Below are 21,324 nucleotides of genomic sequence, written 5' to 3'. Positions count from 1 at the left end.
ATTTGAACAAAGTTGAGGCTGCCAGACGGGACTGGTATAGCAACAAAATGAAAGATAAGCTTCTGATTTTTTCTGTTATTTTGATTTTAGGACAATATTTGCAATCCCATGGAATTTGAGGCTTAGAATGCGTCTTGTCACATAAAATGTCCAATAAAGTGCTCCATATAAAGGACATGTTGAAAATTTCTGGAGCTTTTATTGCCAAATTGTGGTTTAATGAATAACAAAGTACCTGCATATACAAGAAAAAAACACAGAAATGATAACATTTTTATTTATGACATGAAGTTACTTGGGCTATACTCTAGAAAAAAAAATCCTTCAAAGAATGAGGTGCAAAGCCAAAACTCATTACATTTTAAAAATGTTATACTGTTTGAGTTGTCAAATCACAGTATATGTATTTTTGACTCATAAATAAAATGCGAAATAATTAAATCAAACTAACTGATACACACACATATGTGTCAGCTCAAATATTTCTTGCTCTTCCTGGCAAGAACATTCAAAATGTATCTTTTTAGCAATTTTGAAAAGTACAATGCAATATTTTTATGCTGTTTTGCTTCCTATTTGTATACTGTGTTTATAGCTAGGAAGCCATTAACAGTTTCCTAAAGCTGAGAAATGCTGCTGGCACACTGTAGGCTTTGATTGAGTTGGTTCTGCTACTAAAATTTGAATGCTCAAGAAACATGGATCACTCTGCATTTACATTTTTGTTCCCACTTCCTTGGCCGTATTTGTCCCAGAGAATTCCAACTTGTTGCTTGTATTCCTGGCACGACCCCTCCCACACAGTTCTGTGCTTACACTTTTATGTGGACAAATGTGTGGACTTTTAGTTCCTTGAGGAGAGTCTATGGACTTATTATTCTCATAGTCCATGTGTCTGACACACGGTAAGCATCCGCCAACTGTGGTTTAATGTGACAATGATTGGTGGGGGTTTGGATTGTTGAAGACTTTCATCACACTGAAAGTTTTAAATGAAATTTTCATGATTTTGAATTGAATTTTAACTACTTAAAATTTGTAATTTTGTACTTCCATAATAAAATATACTAATAGTCTGTGATTCATTTTATATTTTTAGGTTTTATCTAAATTTTGTTACTGAAGAAGTAGAAAACCCAGAGAAGTAAGTAGCCACACTTACTCAGTAATTTTTGCAAAAAATATTTATGATACACAGTTGAAAAAGTAGATCTAAAGAAGGAATTCAGTATGGGGTATTCAAATGTAATGTCATTATAATTATTCACTACTGCAGTGAAAACTATCCGGTATGCTGTAAAACATATAGACCTGTTATTTATATAGTCCATGTTTATTACTAAAGTGCTGATAACCAGAAAGCAGAAAAAAATAGTCATGTTTTAGTCCAACTTTCATGTATACACATGTATGTAAAGCTTAGCCTGGGATCCTATAAATGTAGGTGAAACAATTAGTTTAATGTTTCTGATAAATTATTTTTTCATAACTAATTCAAGTATCGATATAATCTATAAGTAGTTAGTCCTAAGAACCTAAAAATATTCACAGAATATTCTGCAACTTGTATGTTTTTGCAGTTAAATCATTTTGCTTTTTTTCCCCGTAAAGAATAATTTGCTAATTGGATTATTTGATTATATTTTCATAACATTTCTGAGATATATTAACTTAGAAAATTAAATTATTTTAATTTATGCCTAAACAAAATGCTTGATTTTGTAAAGAAAAGTAATGTGATAGGACAGAATATGAAGAAGTATAGAATAAAAGAAATTATAAAGCTATTTAATCCAATTCACTTTTATTGAGAATCTTCTGTATTCTAACAATTGTGCTGGCAGCATCTTACATGATAAACAAAGTTTGTCTTCAATTATTTTGGTGTCTAGTCAATGAGTTCAATGTATAAACAAATAAATATAACATTGTAATTAAACTATTGTTGGTTATACACTTTAGCAAAAAAGAAAGGAGAAGATGTTTTAATCCTATTTAAGGACATAGTGCTAAAATAGTGTTTCAAATGAAATGTTTTGGGGGACAGTGAGAAGGAAGGACAGAAAAGGGGAGAAAAGGAGAGAGAAAAGGAACAGTCCAAAAGAACATGAAGTAATGTAAACTACCTGGACATCAGAGGTGAATGCCTGACTCTCGACACTTCAAAGTAAAATAGACTAAGACATTCTGGCCACAGGTGTACTGGAAAACACTCAGCTGATTAGATTTGGTTAAGTACCAGCTTGTCGGGGTTTAGAATACACAAGCCAGCAACTATTTAAAATGATGTCTTAGTGTCTGATGCAATAGTTATTCAAATTGACATGCAATATAATATGTGAAAATGTGTTTGCAGTTGGAATTATAGGTAGAGAACAAATATTTGCTAGGAACTAGTGCTGTTACAAGTTTTTTAAATTATTGTTATTACTTGGAGATGATCTAGATCCATAACATTTGTTATCATTTATTATATGTTACACCAGTAGTGTAGATATATTTTTGTGTTAGTACTGTTGAACAATTTAAGCATAGTAACTGTGTTATATCATTATAGCCCAACCTGAATTTCTGGTGTATGCTAGCAGAGTGACATGTGAATCACAGATTATTTTCCGTGCCTGTCTCCCTTTCCTAAATTGAGGGTCGTAGTTTTGCACACTAATATGGTCACAATGATTCAGGGTTTAAAAATGTTGAGAATTTAAAAATATGATGGTGATGGATTGACTCAGTGATTTTTATCTGTAGTTAACAAATTTCCTTATCTCAAAAAGGAAAAATAATAATAGCAACACATAGCTGAAACGGATTGTATTAAACCAATAAGTATAAAATACTTATAGCCATTATTGTCACTTTCTATTTGGTTACTGTTACCTCTATTATATCCAAGGCAAAATGTTACTTATAATTGGTGTTTTCTAGGTTTCAGTATCCTAGGCAATTATCTTTTCAGGGCTATAGGAAGAAATCTGAGTATTTATTAGAGATATTGAAGCCTACATTCTTAAGTCTTCAGTGCTGAAGTTAATGTGTACTTACGATCTCTTTCATTTTTGTATATGGACTTTATTGAAGTTTTGTATCTGGAGAAAATAATGCTTCATTTTAAATATAAGAAGCATTACATGTAAGAGCTTTATAATAATATAAATGTAATTATTGATAGTAACATTATTACTTGTGATATTGGATGAAAAATGTTTAATTTTTAAAAATATTGATTCTGCACACTTCACTAAATATATCTGTGGTACATGAGTACAGCATATCATTTAAAATCCTAAAGTAAGAAACTTCTCAGGAAAGCTTACGACTCTCTAGGCTTTTGAGATCAATGTCATAAGTGACTGCTAATACATTGGGTGTAGAAAGAAATCTCTGATGTATTTTTGTTCTTTCACTGTAGATATTCAAATATTTAATTCTTCCATGGGGGGATACTGTGTAAAATGCCAACACATTTATCTCTTCAAAATTAAAATATGCAAAAGCCACAAAAACTCGTCCATGTAAAAGTTAATATTATTATGCACATTTTAATCAAAGAAAAGTTAGGGCTTTGAGCAATTTCATCAATGTCTTAAGTTTTTTCAATGCCAATTTATTTAATGTTGACCATCACCCAGGCTAATTCCAAGCTGAATTTTATTTGCTAAATACAAAGAATGCTTTAGGAAATTTTAAGGATTGAATATCAAGAACAAATGGCAAAATTATGTGGCTCTATTTTAGATGTATGGTTTGTATTATTCTGTAGGTAGGCATGCCTCCAAAATACAGAGTTTCAAAATACCTTCAATACATGGGAGAGTAATGATGATTGCGTTTTCTTTGTGATGTGCCAAGAAAAAAAATCTATTTTCCAATCAGTCACAGGTGTATATGTCTAGGTGTGCTCTAACATGCAACTTGCTGGCAGCTGGTGAAATGATTGTTGGACAAACATACAGTATCTTTTACTGTCCTCATCCACTTAAGCAATACAAATTTCTAAAATTGTGACCTAATCAGAAAGGTGGATATTAATTTGGATAGTAGAAAATAACAAGGTGACCTACAATATGTAAAAAACAAACAGTAAATGTTTTCATCATCTTGTTGACTACTGCTCACATGCAATTTCAGGTTTATAAATGTCTGTTTACTTATTTGAAAGTCAGAACTCCAGAGTGGGAGAGACAGAGTTATCTTCTATCCACTGGCTAACTCTCAGATGGCTGCAGTGGCCAGGATTGGGCCAGATGAAGTCAGAGCCAGGAGCATCCTCCAGAACTCTCATGTGGGTCGAAGCAGCACTTTCTCTTACTTTTTCCTGGCCATCAACAGACACCTGGAGCAGAAGTGGAGCAAGAGGGACACAAAATAGTGCCCCGATGAGATCCTGGCATCGGAGGCAGGAACTTTGCCCAGTATGCCATAACATCAGCCCCCATATACTTTCATTGAAAAAAAAAACTTTCATACTACCTAAAGATACTCTGAAAAATAATTTGATCTGCTAACATAATCACAGGTTATAGAACAGATCCTTAAATGTAACAAATCAGAGACAAACGTACACAATTTCTGCTGAAGTGGTTACATTAATAATGTTAAGAAATTTAAACATGATCCTTCTTATAATGTTTTCTTTTCCAAAAATCATTTTGGATATCTGGAAGAAGCAACTTTCCAATTCGTTAATTTATACTGAACATTTATAGTAACGTAAGAAAATTGTGTTTGATAAGCATTCATCATATGGCAGCTGAATCCATTTCTTAACATATTAAAGAAAGAATAGTATGGTTAGGATTAAGTGTTTAAATTTTTGGACCATGAAGGTGATAGACTCTGAAAGGCCTGAATTTAAAATGTTATTTTCTTTTGTGTAGTTATAATGGCTGATAACATATGCATTTCTTTTAGAACTCAAAAGTTATTTTTTGCAAATAAAATGGGTGTTGCCTTGTGACATTACTTTTGTGGGAACTGTGCAATCTGTCATTGTTTAAAAAGTTCTACAGTGCAAAGAACCTATCATTGAGATGTATAATGTTTGTAATCCTGTGCTTAGATTGATAAATCATGTCTTGTGTTGATGAAAGCCAAGAAATGAATTGCTTTGCTTTGACCTTGAAGGTCTGAGATTAGTCAGTTTGTCTATTAGATTTGTTCCAGTGTTCTTCTCACTTCATTTATTCCTTCTGTTCAAAAGAGTTGGAAATAGTAGACTTACACAAAGTCAGTAAGGCTTGATATCATCAGTCATCTTTGAGAACAGGCTATCAACATGCTCTGAATCATCAACTTTAATAGAAGGTTTAAATAATCAGAGTGTCATCATTAATTAATACTCTTCCAGCCTCCAATTTATATTAATTGATGCCTCAAAGTCATGACACTGAGTATCAATGATAACTTAGAAGAGAAACTGGGTTTAGGAAAAATACTTGGAGATTTCCAAGGAAATGTGATTGATTGGACTGGTCCATATATGGCCCCAAATAATGAGGTGATTTGCATTCAGTTCAGGCATTGTAGTCTTATATATTCTCAGTATATTTGTGTGTGTATGTTTTAATTAGGTAAATTTATACTTATTCAAATTTTAAAATAACTGAATGAGTTAAGTGCATCATCTTTTTAAGGTTAATTTTTTTTTTGCCTTTCAGTTTTTTTTTTTTTAATAATCTTACTTAGGTGATTAGGGTAGAAAGGGACAAGGACTACAGGAAAGTGGGTAAAACCATTGTTTCCAAACTAATATATTCATTTTCCCCCTATATCTGGGGTTAGGGGTAAAACAAAGGGAGAAACCGCACCCAGCCTCCCACCCATCCCATGTCCCTGATGTGAGGCATGCTCCAAGGATCCTGCTCAAGTAAATTTGATAGAGCAACAGGTTTGAATTGCTGCCAATCTCGCCATTCTAAACAGGATGAAATCTATTCAGAATCCACTTGCTGACATAGTCTCTTCGTGGTTGTGGCTCTGAGACCAGCAGTTCAGTTGGACAGATCTCCAAAGAAACTTTGAGGTGATCCCAGACTGATTCTTGTGTGTGCTTGACAGTACAGGGTCCGGCACCATCCTTTGCCACAATCAGCTTATGCACATGCTGGTCATTGCAATTGCTGGGTCAGTTCTGTTTCCAGCCCTGTCTTCCATTTGAACCAATGGGTATTGTAGTCCAGTCTGATCCTTCCCACTTCATACTCGGTCCTTATGCAAACCAGCAGGAGCTGCTATCTAGGAGGGTAAACTCCCCATAACTCCCACAGGCCTGCCCCTACCCTAGTTCCCATGCTTGCCACTATGTACCACAGACTTGTTCAGTCTGTCCCATATCCCATTTAGCTCTCATACATGTCAGTGGGCAATGAAGCCTAGTTCAACCAAACCAGCAATACTATCCAGCCCACACACATGCTGGAATGTGCATTTGTGTCTATCCACTCCTGCCCCTGTCCTGGTTTTTGTGCTCTACAGTGGCAGTGGTAACCCAAGAGGGAGGTGCCCACTATGTCCCTCCTAGGCCATTCCCACTCCTGGATTATGCACTCTCCAGGTGGTTCTGGGGTTTAACTTGACAGATTTAGCCCCCAGTGCCAGCCTCTGCCAGCTGATGCTACTACAAAGCCCAACTAATCCTGACACACTCTCATTTTTGCTTGCACCATTCAGAACAGTAAGCCCAGCCTGGTTTTTCCTGATCTAGGTCACATGAGACCCACAGGTGTTGTAGCCCTGTCTGGTCTGATCTGCCTCCATTCCAACTCACACTTTCCAGTGAGAGTGGTTGTCCAGCAGGGGAGCCCACATTCTCCCTGCCGGCTTTGCCCCCTTCCTCCCTGGTTTTCACATGTGCTGTTTGTGTGCTGAGGACACATCTGGTATGGATCACCTTACCTTGGCATTTTGTAATGTGCATTGATTTGTGCTGTGACCGAACCTGGCCTGACCCACACTCTATTCTGGTGCTTGGATTTGCCAGCCAGGGTGGTCTCTTGATGCTTCCTCAGGGGCCTTAGTTGAGGGGATAATGCCCTGGGGGTGTTATTTGAATGATGATTGTATAAGGGGTGACACATTCTATCTGTCCTCACAGGGGCCCTTCCTTGGACTCTCTGTGTAAGTTCTATGGCTTGTTGGTTGTCCATGTCTACCTCAGAGTGTCCATGGTCTCAGGTGCTTTCCCCAGAGCTTGGCCGAAGTGTTGTGCCACTAGCATTTCTGTCTGCTCTTTGAAGATGTGCTTGAGGTCTTTTGTTAGATTTAGAGGAGCCAGTTGTCTTTCATGTGCCTCTGGGCATGTTTTTGATCCTTCCTGTGGAGTCAGGAACTAGTTAGCGCAGTCCCACAATATATGCTGTGGCTAAACCACCATCTGTGGGGTGCTCGTGAGATCGGGGAATCTGTCAATTTTAGGTACTCCTGCAGATCAGGAGGCCCACCTCTGACCAGGTCACTCTACTGGCCCACCCCCAGGCCTGTTTCTCTTGCTGTTGGGCAAGTGTTGCATCTTAGTCAGGACCACTGCCTGCCGTATTTCACATACATATATGTGGGTGTGTCACCTGGTTGGGGTTGAGGTGCTACCGCAGCACTGCCAACAGGCTGGTCCCTAGCCCCAGATGCTGTGAGTACCAGTGGGTACAATGGGCAGACCCCCAGCACCATCTCCCACTCGTACCAGCAGCCACTGTGGCCCAGTTGGGGAGATGCCTAACCTTCTACTGGGTCATTTTCTAGACCCAGCTCTCACTTGTGCCAGTGGGTGCTGTAGCCCAGCCTGGCCTGCCTGCAGACATAGTATATGTGGTTTAATTCTTTGTTGACTGTGAACTCATTATTATACTGTTTAATGAACCCTATTGTTTATAAAATATATAATAATGTTCATATGTTCTGAAGTTCAGTGGGAAAAAACAGCAGAATCTTCCCCAAATGTATTTAGTGAAATGCATAACAAACCATGGATGAACAATTTAAAGTCTTTTATCTTGCTTCTTAATATATAGCGATGTAGCTTTTCATGAGAGAAATTTTCCTCTTTACATGGGTTATAGTGTTCTAACTTATGAGATGTTAGAAAATAGTATTGGAAACGTCTTCAAAAGTTTATGGACAATGATTATTGAAAAGAATAGATTTCAGTAACGATTTGCACCACAATACAAATTCCTTTAATTCAATTTTTTCTATAAGCTTCTTGAAGCTCCCTTATATAATGCCTTGATTTCAACTAGACACTGAAAAATTGGTGGAAAATTCAGTTGAAACATACACATGCTCAGGTGCAAAAAAAAAGAAAAGGAATCCTCGTAGGATTTTTAAATGTTCATAGAAAATGTGAATTATCAATAAACTCTGCATGGCTTATGACAAAATTTTTCACCAAAAAACAAATTTTAATTTGATTTTCCATGAAGTTTTTGAAGTATACTTGTATGTGCCAATTAAAGAAATAGTATATTTTGTGAATGTTTTATTGTAAGGTAATATTGTCCTTGTTATTAAAACATTTACAGTTTCTGTTACATTCAACTAACATTTATTCTTAAATTATAAAAATGTTTCATAGGACCATATCTCGATGTAAAATCTATGCAGGAAAATCTTGATTATTAAACACTCAATTTATTAAAGTATTTGCTAAATGAATATCTTTACAAATGATGTCTCTTAATAGAATTAAGTTTTGAAGTTTATTTTACATTCAATAAAGATCTTTCCTTTGACAAAATGTATCATCTCTACTAAATGACAAGAAGGCATCATTTGAATTGTCTTAAAATGTGGTACTGTTTTTCTTAAATTGTTGAAAATTAATATCTAAATTTAATAATTTCAGTTTATGTTCTTCAGGGAATATACATACATTTTGCTGGATCATTTCTTAAATATGTTTTGCCCTAGGTTGGTAATTATCCTTGTTGATCCAGTTAAGCAGACAAAGCTAGTGTCTGATGATTCTTTATTCAGAGAACAAGGCCACCAAGCTGCTCTTCCCTATTTGCACTCAGTCTAAATTTTCTCACTAATGGAACATGTGGTTGGTGTTCCTTGAGATCAAGATTCTTGCATTTCTCTGTCTCACATTTGCATAAAAATACACATGGCCCAGACAATTTGCTCATGTAAGGCTGAAGTGTCAAGTAAGCAGTGCAGAAATCATAGGATTACTTACATTTTATCATGAGCTAATCAAAGAACATAAATATTAATCCTCCAAGTGCTTTGTGGAAGCCAGTTAGCTTTTATTTTTTCCCTTTCTTGAATTTTAAAGATTCTTACTGTTTATGAAATGAAAGTTGAAGGGCAGTGCTTTTGAATGCTTTACTTCCTTTCCATGTTAATTGTTTCTAACTTCTAATTTTAGTCTTCTGAAGTTTATCTTTTGATTTTTAGAATAATAAGCTCATTTTTTAGCAACAATAGCAGTGGTTGATTTAAGTTTATCAAAAATTTCTGTTCCTTTTAGCCAAAAATGATAGACCAAAAGCAGCATGATATACAGAAAGCATTACAGAATTTTAAAATTAGAAATGACCTTGGAGATTATTTTACACTGTAACTTTCTTATTAATGCACAATTCTCTGTAATGCTTTTCAACAGCATGATTCAGCTGAGAAAAGAATAGCAACTGGCTATAATATCGTTCAACTGAGTTGGTAGTATTTTTGCTTTGCTTATGCTGAATATCAATCTGCTAGTTGCCATGACCATTTCAAACAAAAAGAAGTTGTTGCTTAGGTCGCATGTGTAAGGTTGCTTAAATATCTTGATTATAACACGTATGTACAACTCATGTGAGGAATTAAATAATTCTCAGCAGGAGTTAGAGGGTGCTTGTGGCAGAGTGGGATAAGTCACCTTTTGGAATGTCTGTGTGCCTGTTTGAGTCCAGTTGCCTGCTCATGTGCGAGCTTATATATCCATTATCACCTGATGGGAAGTATTTTCCATTATTGGGAGCAATAGCCAGTCATCAGTGTGTCTCTTAACTCTGAGATCACATTTTTGGAGTTGCCTTAAACCATATTCTTGTGACCCTCATGTCTTTTTAGAGGTACATATTTAAAAGTTAGAGGAGTGTATCTAAAATGTGATCTATAAATACATTTTACATTCTAGGTTATATTTGGTGAAAAACTTTTTAAGCCACTAATACCTATCTATGGCCTGCTGCAGGGCCAATGTGTAACATTCTCAGCGACACGTGTCATGTCACATTGCTGTTCATTATGGGCAAAATGAGGATATATCTGGGTCATTGTGTTTACATGTATTATGCATTAAAATTCTTTTAATAATTTTGTTCTAGTTACACTCAGATATTGATCCAGCCTATTGATCTTAGGAAAATGAGCAATATTTGAATTTGAATTGCCAGAAGCAAAATTGTATTGTCAATATAAACATCTAAAGTGAACTAAATGAAGTTGAAGATGAGATTTTCTTCTCTCTTATGAATTATAGAAATAATTGCCTACTGAGTTTTGAAAACTGTGCTGCTTCAGGAAATCATAATTCTAATCCTGTCTCTTGCCAGCTAGCTGTTTGACCTTCAACAGACCTCTAGATTGCTTCTGATTCTTTGTTTACCCCTTTTAAATTGAGGGTAATAATCCCTATATTGCGGTTCTCATGAGTTGTACATATAAAATGCATGAAATTCAAACCTGTTAATCAGCTTGACGAGTAATGTACAAATACCATCTGCAACCAAAACCTGTATTCTTCAAAGATTAGAATATTTCATAAACTTTGAAAAAAATAGAAGATTAACATAACTGTTTTATGAACAATGGGTCTAGAAATCAGCTTGAAAAGTTGCTCTCCATCATGATCGAAGTACTCAATTATTAATCGTCAAAAGGGCCGGATGATTATGGGAATTGCTCTTTATTTTATAGCATCTAACTTTGCTCAGTCACCAATATGCTCATGCAACACAAGCAGAATGAAATTTTTTGGCTGATGTTTTTCTCTTGTGAACACAATTTATGTATGCTGATATATATGTATATCTGTAGAGTCTGTCATCCTGTTGGCTGACTGCATCTGGATAATGGATGAGCTGTTTGCCCTTTTTTTGCAGGCACCTATTTTTAGGTTCACTGTCTTTATGAGATGCCTTTATGAAATCTGACAAACAAGATCTTGATCTGAGTGACTGATGTTACATAGCTCAACATTTTATTTTTACGTTCCCCCTAAAAGGCACTATTGAGTTGGTATTGAACAGGGGAATATAAGTACACATTCACACTCAGATGGCTTTTATGAATTATTGCCCAATTTCAAAGCATTGATTTTATTTAAAATACAAATGATATATGTTGAATCATGGGGTAGAGATAGCACTGAGTTGGTATTTTTGGTGAATGCCAATATCTTTGATAAGTTAATTGTTTCTTATCCTTGCTCTGTTGCTAAAGTTGGGCAAGATTCCAGATCATGTGGCAGGAATTCTGACATACAGCATCGTAATTTCACACTCTATGGGCCCAAAGATATGGATTAACTACTTATAGGAAACAGATGAGTCAACATACTGTGCGTTTGTTGTCATTTAAAAACTAAAATGACAATGTTTATCCTCTATTTCAATGGAAGAGAGAGTGGTATTGAGCAAACGGGAAGATGAATCTTTTAAATTCTGTATTCCTTTTTTTGTAACTGAATTTCAAACTTCATTCGCATTTCCTTAACTTTCACTGACTCTGTTCCAACAATTCAGGCTACTAAGTTCTCTTTAGAATCAGGCCTCCTTAGTTTCTTCTTGACTGTGAGACTTTTTCTAAACTCTTTGCCCTGGATCTCTTTGACATTTTGAGGGGTTTTGCTCAGGTGTTTTGTAAATGTTCCTCTTTGGGGATTTGTCTGATATTCCTTCTTGCTTATATTACACATATGTTTTCATGGAAAAGGTCACAGAATTGAAGTGCCATTTTCATCACCATTGAATGTGGTCACTAATATGTTTCCTTTTGTTTTTCTTCCTGAAGGCAAGTTATCAAACAAATGTAGAAGAATAATGGTACATTAGAATAATGGGGCTGCAAAAAAAGAAAAACTTCAAAAATTGTGTTTCTTGTGCACTGATGGATATAGACTAAAATTTTCTGAAGTGTTGAGATCAGAGAGTTTGGCTAGCCACTGAAATTCTCAAAGTAGAGATAACAAAATAACATTTATTCAAGAAATTCTAAATACTTTGGTTGAAAAATGAATTAGTCACCTAAATTTGACTCTGGATTTAAGATACCATGGTTCTATTCTTAGATTTGTGCATTCATAGGCAATCATGTATGGTGGCAAATATTGCTCTATGAGTCTATATTATTGGCGGGACTTAGGGGAGGTGTCACATCTAGCAAGATAAAGAAAATGCCTTAGATTTGGAGATGACGTAGAGGTTCGAGTTCAGGGATTGGAGATACTATTGATAGGAATATGTTAACCTCTTATTCATTTGTGTCAGCATAGGAGTCCCACTGAGGACATTGCTACCACAAGGTACAGTGCAGTTCACCCCGGTATTGAGGAGATGAATCTGAACTTGTAATCAAGTGGCTCAGGTTTCTCATTTTGACTTGAGATATCTAATTTTGTGAGCTTTTCTTTTTCAACCCCTCATTTATCAGCTACAAAAAACAAACAATAGAATAGCAATGCTGCGTTTCTTTTCTGTCAACATGTTTGCTGTTCATCTTTTAGATGTTCATTTCATAGATGATATGCAAATACTTCATTGGACAGGTAGGGGAAATCTTCCTACAAGCATGACCAAGAAGAAGAAAAGGAAACAGTTTAAGAAAAAAAAAATATCAAGTGTAGTTTAAGAAACAAGTATCAAAAACAGTTTAAGCAAAAGCAGTTCAACAAAAAGTGTCAAGGATGTTGATAAAGAAAAAATGAATCAGTGGCCCATATTGAGAGGTTAAATGGTGACTAGATTAGGCAGCGTCCCAGTATCCTGGAGTGTTTTGAAGAATGCTTAGAAATCCACATGAATAATTGGAAGTTTGGGTACCATGCAAGTGCTCCAAGCAAGATTGGAACTCAGTTACTATACTCAGGTTTTCAGTCTAATTCAGTGCAGTCACCTTGAAGTACAGGGTTTTCTGATTATGTGATTCCTAAGTGTTAGATGACAAATCCCTATGTCTGTTTAGTATTTTAATGGTTTTGAAGCCTTTCATGTCCAAAGGCTTTTACATTATGGTTCATTACTTTTCTTGACTGTATAAACATGTAAGGAATTGCCTTTGTAGTGAGCAATTTTCTCTGACAAATGTGCTGTGTAGAAGTATTCAACATTCCCGATGTCTCAGTAAGGATTGTATTGGCTTATTGATACTTCTGTGCAGTCTACACAAAGAAAGAAGAGATGTTTTGCTAACTTCCTCTCACCTGTGCTCATTAACATATTAAAGATGTTTTAGTGGGACAGGTGTTGCGGAGTAGCAGGCTTAGTTACCATTTAGGATATCCACATGGCATTTTGAGTCCTGGTTACTTCCCTTCTGATCTAGCTTCATATAATGCACCCTGGGAGAAAAAGGATGCTTGCTTGAGTGGATGAGGCACCCACAGGGACACTGAAGAGTAGTTCCAGGCTTGTTGCTTTGGCCCTGTTCTGCCCTGCTTAGCCTCTGTGGAGGGAACTGGTGGATGCCTATTTCTGTCTGACTCTTGCTCAGCTGGACATAGTGATTGTCAAAGTAGATGAAAATTAGCTTTTTAAAAAGTGGCTTACTTGGCAGTATGTGTACATTTTTATTCCCAATTCTGAAGTTGGTACTCTGCAGGGTTTTGTGAAAATAAGAAGTAATAATGCCTATGCTTATAGTATCACCCATTTAATGCTAGACTCTTTATGTTTTATTCTTGTTATTAAACAGTGTGTCATTAGCCTACTTTTAACATCGCAGAGGTGATCAGAGCATGAGGGCACGGTTTGTGAGCATATGTAACTGCTTTTTGTTTCGTTTTGTTTTTATTGTCTGAGTGTTCAAGTTGATATTCATTTTCACAAGGCAAAAGGCACCCTTGTTTACAGTGTTTTACCCTGGGAAACAGAAATTATCTCAATCACAAAGATAGCTGTTTCTAATCTGCTGACATTGGAGGTTGTTTTTACAAAAATACATAATATTTTTACAATTGGAATTCTGAGGAATCAGGCCCCTATGTTTTAAAAACCTTGAATGTTTTTCCTGGCTAGCTATTTACTGTTGTGTCATATTTTCTTTTATTCCATTTTTCTTGTGTTCTCTCTCTTAATATTATAGAAATGAAGCATATTTTTGTAGTATATATGCTGCTGAAATGAATGCATGAAATCGATTTTTTACAAAAGCTTGTCAGTAATGAAAAGCTGTGAATATAATGATCAAATACAAAGGCCACCGTTTCATATGTTAAGTAAGAGTATACAGAAAATAGTTTATGAAATTAAATTTATGGGATTGAACTTGAATATACCACAATATGTTAAAAAAACAGGTTTTTAATATATAGTAACATAACAAACTGAGAGTTTGTGGATTAGAGTGGATGATTTTATGAGCAAAATTGCTTCTGGAATCTGGACAATCATCCACGGCACTGTGCTTTTTCTATTATTTTATCTTACTTGATAAGGAATGAGAGAGAAAGAAAGAGGGGGAAATTGAGAGTGATGAGGGAGGGGTGGAGTGTGCGGCAGCTGCAGAGTGAGTGCCTGTTAGCTGGTTCATTCCCAAAGAAGCGAAACATCTGGAGCAGGGCCAGAACTGAAGCTAGAAGACAGCAACTTAATCCAGGTCTCCAACGGGGATTAAAATCTCAAAATTGTTTCGATTTCCATAATACTTGTGAGTAACATGTTCTTTTCTACCAATTTACATTCTTCTATCAACATATGACATGATCAAGTTCACTAAACAACTTATTGTCATAGTTAATAACTTTGAGAGAATCAATTATAAAGGCTCAGAAGAAGGGAGGTCACATTTTCCAAAATTTTCTTTATAATGGTGAAGAAACTGAAAAATTGGATTAATTCATCTGTATTTACAAGTTAATATTCTCATTCCTTTCTAGTACTCATTCCAAACATATATACGGGAGACAGCTATGCTAAGATTTTAGCAGTGAAAAAAAAATACATCTTGGAAAGGACCTTAATATCATATGAGAAAAGGACAAAACTATCTCAAAATATGTATAAAAAGCACTAACATTTGCTTATTGTCATCTTTCTAAAGTGGTTATTCACGCATATAATGAAAGGGAGATTTCAGCGAGTTGATTTAAGAAGTCTATTTCCAGTAGTTTACTGAAAGCCATTTGGTTGCAAGATTAAAACAGAAGCTTTATGGTTAGGAAATGCTGATATGTTAGGATATGATAAGGTGATAGTGTGATCTGTAACATCTTTATAGATATTCTGGCTCTCAGAAGAGGTCTGATATCTCTTTGGGGCAATGCTTAATATTTCTGTTATTGGTATTGTCAAACAATCATAATCTCACATCCTATTTTCTGGCCTGAGGCAGAAAAAGAGAAATTGATATAGAAAGCACGATGAACTTTTGTTTTCTGCCAGAAAAAATGACAAAACAAATGAGTGAGATGAATAGCCAGGGCAGGGCATGTTTTTGAGATAATGTTTTGTAGATGCTCAGGGCCTTCCAGAAGAAAGGTTAAATATGTTTTAATATATGTAAAGGCTTAGCTATTTGATCCTCAAGATGCACTGTCCTGTTGCCAAGGAGAAGTGATCAAGTGGCAGATACTGGGGAAAATCATCTGCAAGTTGAGCTCAGGAATGTCTCCCTCTGAGCCTGGCGGCTGTTTGTCAATACGCCAAGCCACCGCTGAACTCTGAACTGCAGCTGGGCGGAAAGCTTCAGTTCTGTACGTATGTGCTTTTCAAATCATTGAGTTTATGAGGCAGGTCTGTGACTGGACAGAGCAGGTATTTCCTGTTCTCTAGGCGAATGCTCCTGTTGTAGCTATTGCTATAGCAACACCTGCCTGGAATTCCTGCCCACTTCTGATCCCAGGGCAGGACGTCCTGACTGTATGGTTCTATATCTCTCCTAAGGAGCACGCCTTGTCCTTGTTTATTTCAGTTTTAAATGGCTCAGGAACAAATCCCCAACCAGTAGTTGTGATCCACTAAAGTACTTCAAAGGTTTGTGGCAAATGGAACTTAAAGATAGCAATCATTTCAGCGCAAAAATAGTTTTTCAATCCATGTGTAGTATTTTTATCTTTTTCATTGTATATGTATTTGAAAGAATCCTCCTGTGCATGGATTTCAAAAATTTCTGTGCCAAAATAAACATATTTAAGTCTATTTTCTTCTAACTTTTTGTAGTATCCTTATATTTAGCTAAATGCTGGAGAACAAAAATTCTATGTATTTGGTACCCAACTAAAAGTTAAACTTGATGATTTTTCTAGTGCTGACAACATCAATATGTATTTTCTTCTTTGCCTGAACTATAGTAGTCAAATTTTAAAGTCTCTGCAAGTTATGCAGAAAACACTTAAAAATCATATTTAAGCATGCAAGCATACCAAATAACAGTAGTCACACTTATCAGTTTGACCTCTTGCTTCCCTGTTGTGTGTTGTATGCATGCCATTGCTCAGGTAAATGTGCATACAGAGTTTTCCTCACAACTTTGGGCTCATGAGATGGATTTGCTTATCTGCTTACATAGGCCATGGCTTGATCTGTGTTGTAACTGCTGTATTTCTAGCAGCTTCATAATACCTGGAAATATGCGTGGACAGCTGGATTTGTTGTATCTCAATCTTGATTCTAATTCTTCCAATTCATATAACTCATTCATTTCATCTCATTGTATACATTTTTCATATTTCACTAAAGTCTTAATAAACACCATGTTTGGTGTTGGCATGGTATTTCTTTGTATGACTGTACCAATGTATATTCATTTGTTAGGCCTTGAAAATATTTTCAATTTTTTAATATATAATGCTGGTTTAAATTTCATGAATGTCTTTACGCAATCAATAATTTTCTTAAGTTATTATGAGAAAAGTACTGTGTTCTAAGGTCATGTTTTTTTTTAAATGTTTCTTTTTATGTTACCAAAAAGCTTTCCAAAGTGGGTATACCCTTGTCCTCTCCTAATAGCAGTGGTTGAAAATATCTACGAGCAACAAAAAAGCTGGTCAACTTAAAAACTACAGCTAACTGTATTTCTTTATGTATTCTTAATTCATTTGAAAAGGAGAGGGGGTGGGAAGGAGAGCTCCCATCATTTCACTTATGTCACAGATACTTGCAAAGACCAGGTTGAAAACAAGGCTGAAGCATGGGACCCCAGCTGGGTGGCAGGAACTCCATCACTTGAGCCACCATTGCTGAGACTGGAAGGAACCTGCAGTCAGGAGGCAGAGCTAGTTATCAAATCCAAATACTTCCATATGGGATGTAGAAATCTTAATCAGGATCTTAGGTGTGAGGGTATATATTCATGCCTCTCTATTATAAAAAAAATACATTCTTTGATCACCAGGAATGTTCAGCACTTCCCTCATGTTCGGTAGTAATACATGGTGGTCATTTTTTAAGCATGAGTGCTGGTGATGAGAAAAAAAATTGTTTTCTCACAGCATAAATCTTACATTGTTTATGACACGTTATCCCTAATTTTTCAAGTCATTCAGATTTTTCTTTTTGTGATTACAGCTTATGGGACTTTGAATTTGTAGTTAAATATAATACTTCTTAATCTTAGCACATTGTTTTTATCATGATACATTTTCTGCATTTCCTAGATCATTTTTAATTCATACATGTCTTTCGATTTGACTGATTATTTTTTCTTACCTTGCTTTGCGACGTGTAGGCTGTTGGCTCAACCAACCCTACCCCCCAATTTCTCAGTCTCAGCGCCATTGAACTGTTATATTATCACTTGGTTAATGAGATTCATACAATAAGTAAATGAAGTTATTCAATTTTAATACAATTTAGTCCAAGAATCTGTTTTACTTATGTTACAATTGTTGTATAAATTCACTATTTAAAGTTACTTATGCCCATTCTCTTACCTAGAAAGAAAGGTAACCTCAACTGTTACTATTTGTTTCTGAATAAACCAATATTAAGTACAACCTGCATTTCTAGTTTCTCCTCTTAGCTTTTCTAGAATATAAAGAGAATCCACGTAGTGCTTTGAAATGTAAAACTCAATTATTTTCAAATTATTTTGATAGTAATTTTCTTTTACAGTGAAAGCTCTCTGTGGCAGAGTTCTTTATGATGTAGAAATTAATTTTTATATGTACCATGGCTAATTATTAACATGGCTTCTTTTTTTAATTTTCAGATTCAAGAAATATTAACTAATTAAAGTAATGTCCCAAAGCCTTTTAAAAATACTTTTCTCTTTCTTTGGAATCATTTTTAACAAAATGACAAATGACAAAATTCCAACAAGTTAGTGGAAACATACAAAAATATGTCCTTATGGGCCTCTTGACTATTTAAACTGTATTGTAAGGGAATAAAATGCTAATAGATTTAGTATGTATATATATATACATATTCATACTTAATTAGTTAGATTTATGATCCTGAGAATTGATGATTATTACCTGTGATAACACAAAATAAACACATGTCCTTAGCAATATTTTGAGAGTTCAAAAAAATAGTAGGGTAATGAAATTAAAATATAAGGTTATTTACAACCAAAAAATGAAATTCACAACTATGCTTTATGAACTTTATGAAATGCAATCAAATGTGTTAGAAAGAATAAGATGACTTTTCCTTCCTGACATCTTCCTCTATTTGATCCAAATTACCCATAGGAAAATATTTGAGTCTTGTATTTCTGAGTCCCATATATGACTGCCACTTTTATATATGAGAATATCAATGTTAGCTTACTTCATGACTAGCCTTTGTTTTCCCTAGGGATTTTACATCACTTGATAGAATTTAAATTATGCATTAAAGCAAGACACAAAACACAGTTGCATTACTCTTTCATATTTCTTTGTCACTAAGGAAGTGTAATATTTTGGTGGGGCGTGTAAGCTGGTTGCTGGAGTCTGTTTAGCCATGCAGTCTGCTTAAGACAGTTCTTAGTGTTGACATTTCAGTCTGTGGTTCTTTGCTGTGGCTACTTCCTGTAGATTTGTTAGTCCAGATCCCTTGCGAGGGCCTGAGACTCTTCTGTTCCTGTTGACTCCCCATCGAGGGCTGCCAGCTGATTGCACTGCGCTGTTTACGTGTTTTATTGAGAAATATTCATGTGTGGCTGCTGTGTTTGATATTAAATTTGAGATGAACTTCAGGAGGTTTCCTGCTTTTTATTAAAAATGATTTTGGCTAGGGGCAGTGTTATCCTGTTCATAAATCAGGTGTTCTCAGAGATTTAATAATTTAGAATTCACATGAGGATTTTGTGGAATAAACATTTCCTTTCTCTGTTAGAGCCGCCTCTTAAGTTACTTTTTAATTTTTTTTCTCTTCATGGATCTCATCTATTTTTTAAATTCATATTTTGGGAGGTTTATACGGATTTATATCATGGCTGTGAAAAAGAATGTCAAAGGAAGAACCAAAATGATAGTTTTATTTTGTTGAGGTAGTATGATTTGATAAGTCTTGTGTCTTCCTATCACTGTGGGAACATACTTGTATTTGAATTGTCCATTTTTAATTCTGATTTCTATTTCCCCAAGTACTTATAACTCTCCCTGTTGTAGGGAACTATTTCTTTTAGAAATGTACATGACAGTGAAAGAAAATTAGCAGAAGCCAAAGGGTACATAACCCTGCCTATGACAGTGCTCTCCTCTGCATGGAGTTGTCCTTGAAGGTGAAAAGCAGTCCTGAGGGATCCTCTAAGACATGTCTGTACTACAGATCCAGGAGAAATACCTCCTCAGGGCTGCCTTTGAGTACTCAGTGGATAGTTATAGCGCCTTCGTAGGGCTCGGGGCGTTTGAATACATAAATAAACATATTTGAAAAGAACATCAGCAGCCGAAAGAAAAGTTTCTTTTTCCCAAATAACGAGTTGGGAATGGCAAGTACTTAGTTGGGAGGCCTGTCTAGGCAAAGAAGGAAGATTTCTGTGCGGGGGAGATTTTGACCAGGGCTATTTTGATACTGGGATATCTTTTTAAAGATTTGGGCTGGAGAAATATTGAAGGGAGAAAGTTCCTCATCCCTCATGGCTGGTCCTGTTGGATTTATATTCCAAGAAAGGATGGATTTTTGTGTGTGTGTGTGGCTGATGTCTTTGCCATTTTTTCTACAATAAATTCTAGCATATAGAAAACATTTTATAAATATTGGATAAATTAATAAATTTTATATGAAGGATGCAGATAGATACAATTGATATTATCTTTAATCATGTTCCCACAAATGACCTCTTGAAATTCAGATGATTTTTTTTTTTTGCAATAAAGGAGTATTATATTATTGTGATATATACACTAATTATTGTGATTTATGAAGGTACTCTGTGAGTATGTACAATCATTGATCCTATGGCCTTGGAGAGATCTGATTTGATCTACACAAAATCCTGTTTGTAGAACTTTGTGGTGGGGATAGACCTTTCATCCCTTAAACTATCTTCTGAAATGATCCCTTTTTTCCCAGCCAGGCTGACACTTTGATGTTCTAGTGATGGGTTGAGCTTTGAAGCACTGTCTTTCTGGTTGAGGAGAGGATCGCATCTTCAGAAGACAGGAGAGCGTATAATGTTAGCCTCTTATTCTCTCCTCTGAATGACAGAACAAAGAGAAGGAAGGAATTTCCCTAGGATGATCTGGTCTATGAGCAAGTGTTCAATCAAGCTTCCAAAGCATTTGGTTTTAAAAACTCTTGTGGATTAACTTTATTTGCAGTCCTTTTGCATAATAAGTTTTCAAGGGAATGAACTCTGTGCTTTGCTAATTCAAGATCCTCTTTAACCGGTGAGAAAATATAAGCTCAGATATACCCAGTGCCACTGACTAGACCCAGCCTTCAGACTGGAGTCGGAGACATTTTCATAATTCTATGAATTCAACTTAGAACAAATAGCAAAATAAAAACTCCCTGAAAAGATGGTGTCAGAAATGATCATTTACGTCATGTGGCAACTACAGGAATAAAGTTGAGGAAAAGTAGCTAAAGGAAGAAAAACTAAGGAAGGGGTGGCTGAATGTGGTTACAGCTTCAGCTTCCCCTGGGAGTTGCTTCCAGAGCTGTTAGGTGGCATGTTTGGGAAAAACAGCCCTAGAGAATTTGGCTTCTGAATTTATGGTGACTGTGGAAAGGCATTAGT

The 21,324-nt window shown here is 35.6% G+C and overlaps 1 protein-coding gene across 1 annotated transcript in view; it reads left to right on the top strand.

Annotated features, from left to right (window-relative positions):
* The window catches only part of SLC7A11 (solute carrier family 7 member 11), a 72,532-nt gene that overhangs the window by 26,365 nt on the left and 24,843 nt on the right, over positions 1–21,324 (top strand). Inside the window, exon 6 of the mRNA XM_040967389.1 lies at positions 1,100–1,144. Coding sequence (XP_040823323.1) covers positions 1,100–1,144 — 45 coding nt within the window. The remainder of the gene's footprint in view (positions 1–1,099; positions 1,145–21,324) is intronic.

The sequence above is a fragment of the Ochotona curzoniae genome, unplaced genomic scaffold, assembly GCF_017591425.1.
Source record: "Ochotona curzoniae isolate NIBS_2020 unplaced genomic scaffold, NIBS_Ocur_1.0 scaffold_4506, whole genome shotgun sequence".
Classification (NCBI taxonomy): Eukaryota; Metazoa; Chordata; class Mammalia; order Lagomorpha; family Ochotonidae; genus Ochotona; species Ochotona curzoniae.
This window is presented reverse-complemented; position numbering and strand designations above follow the sequence as displayed.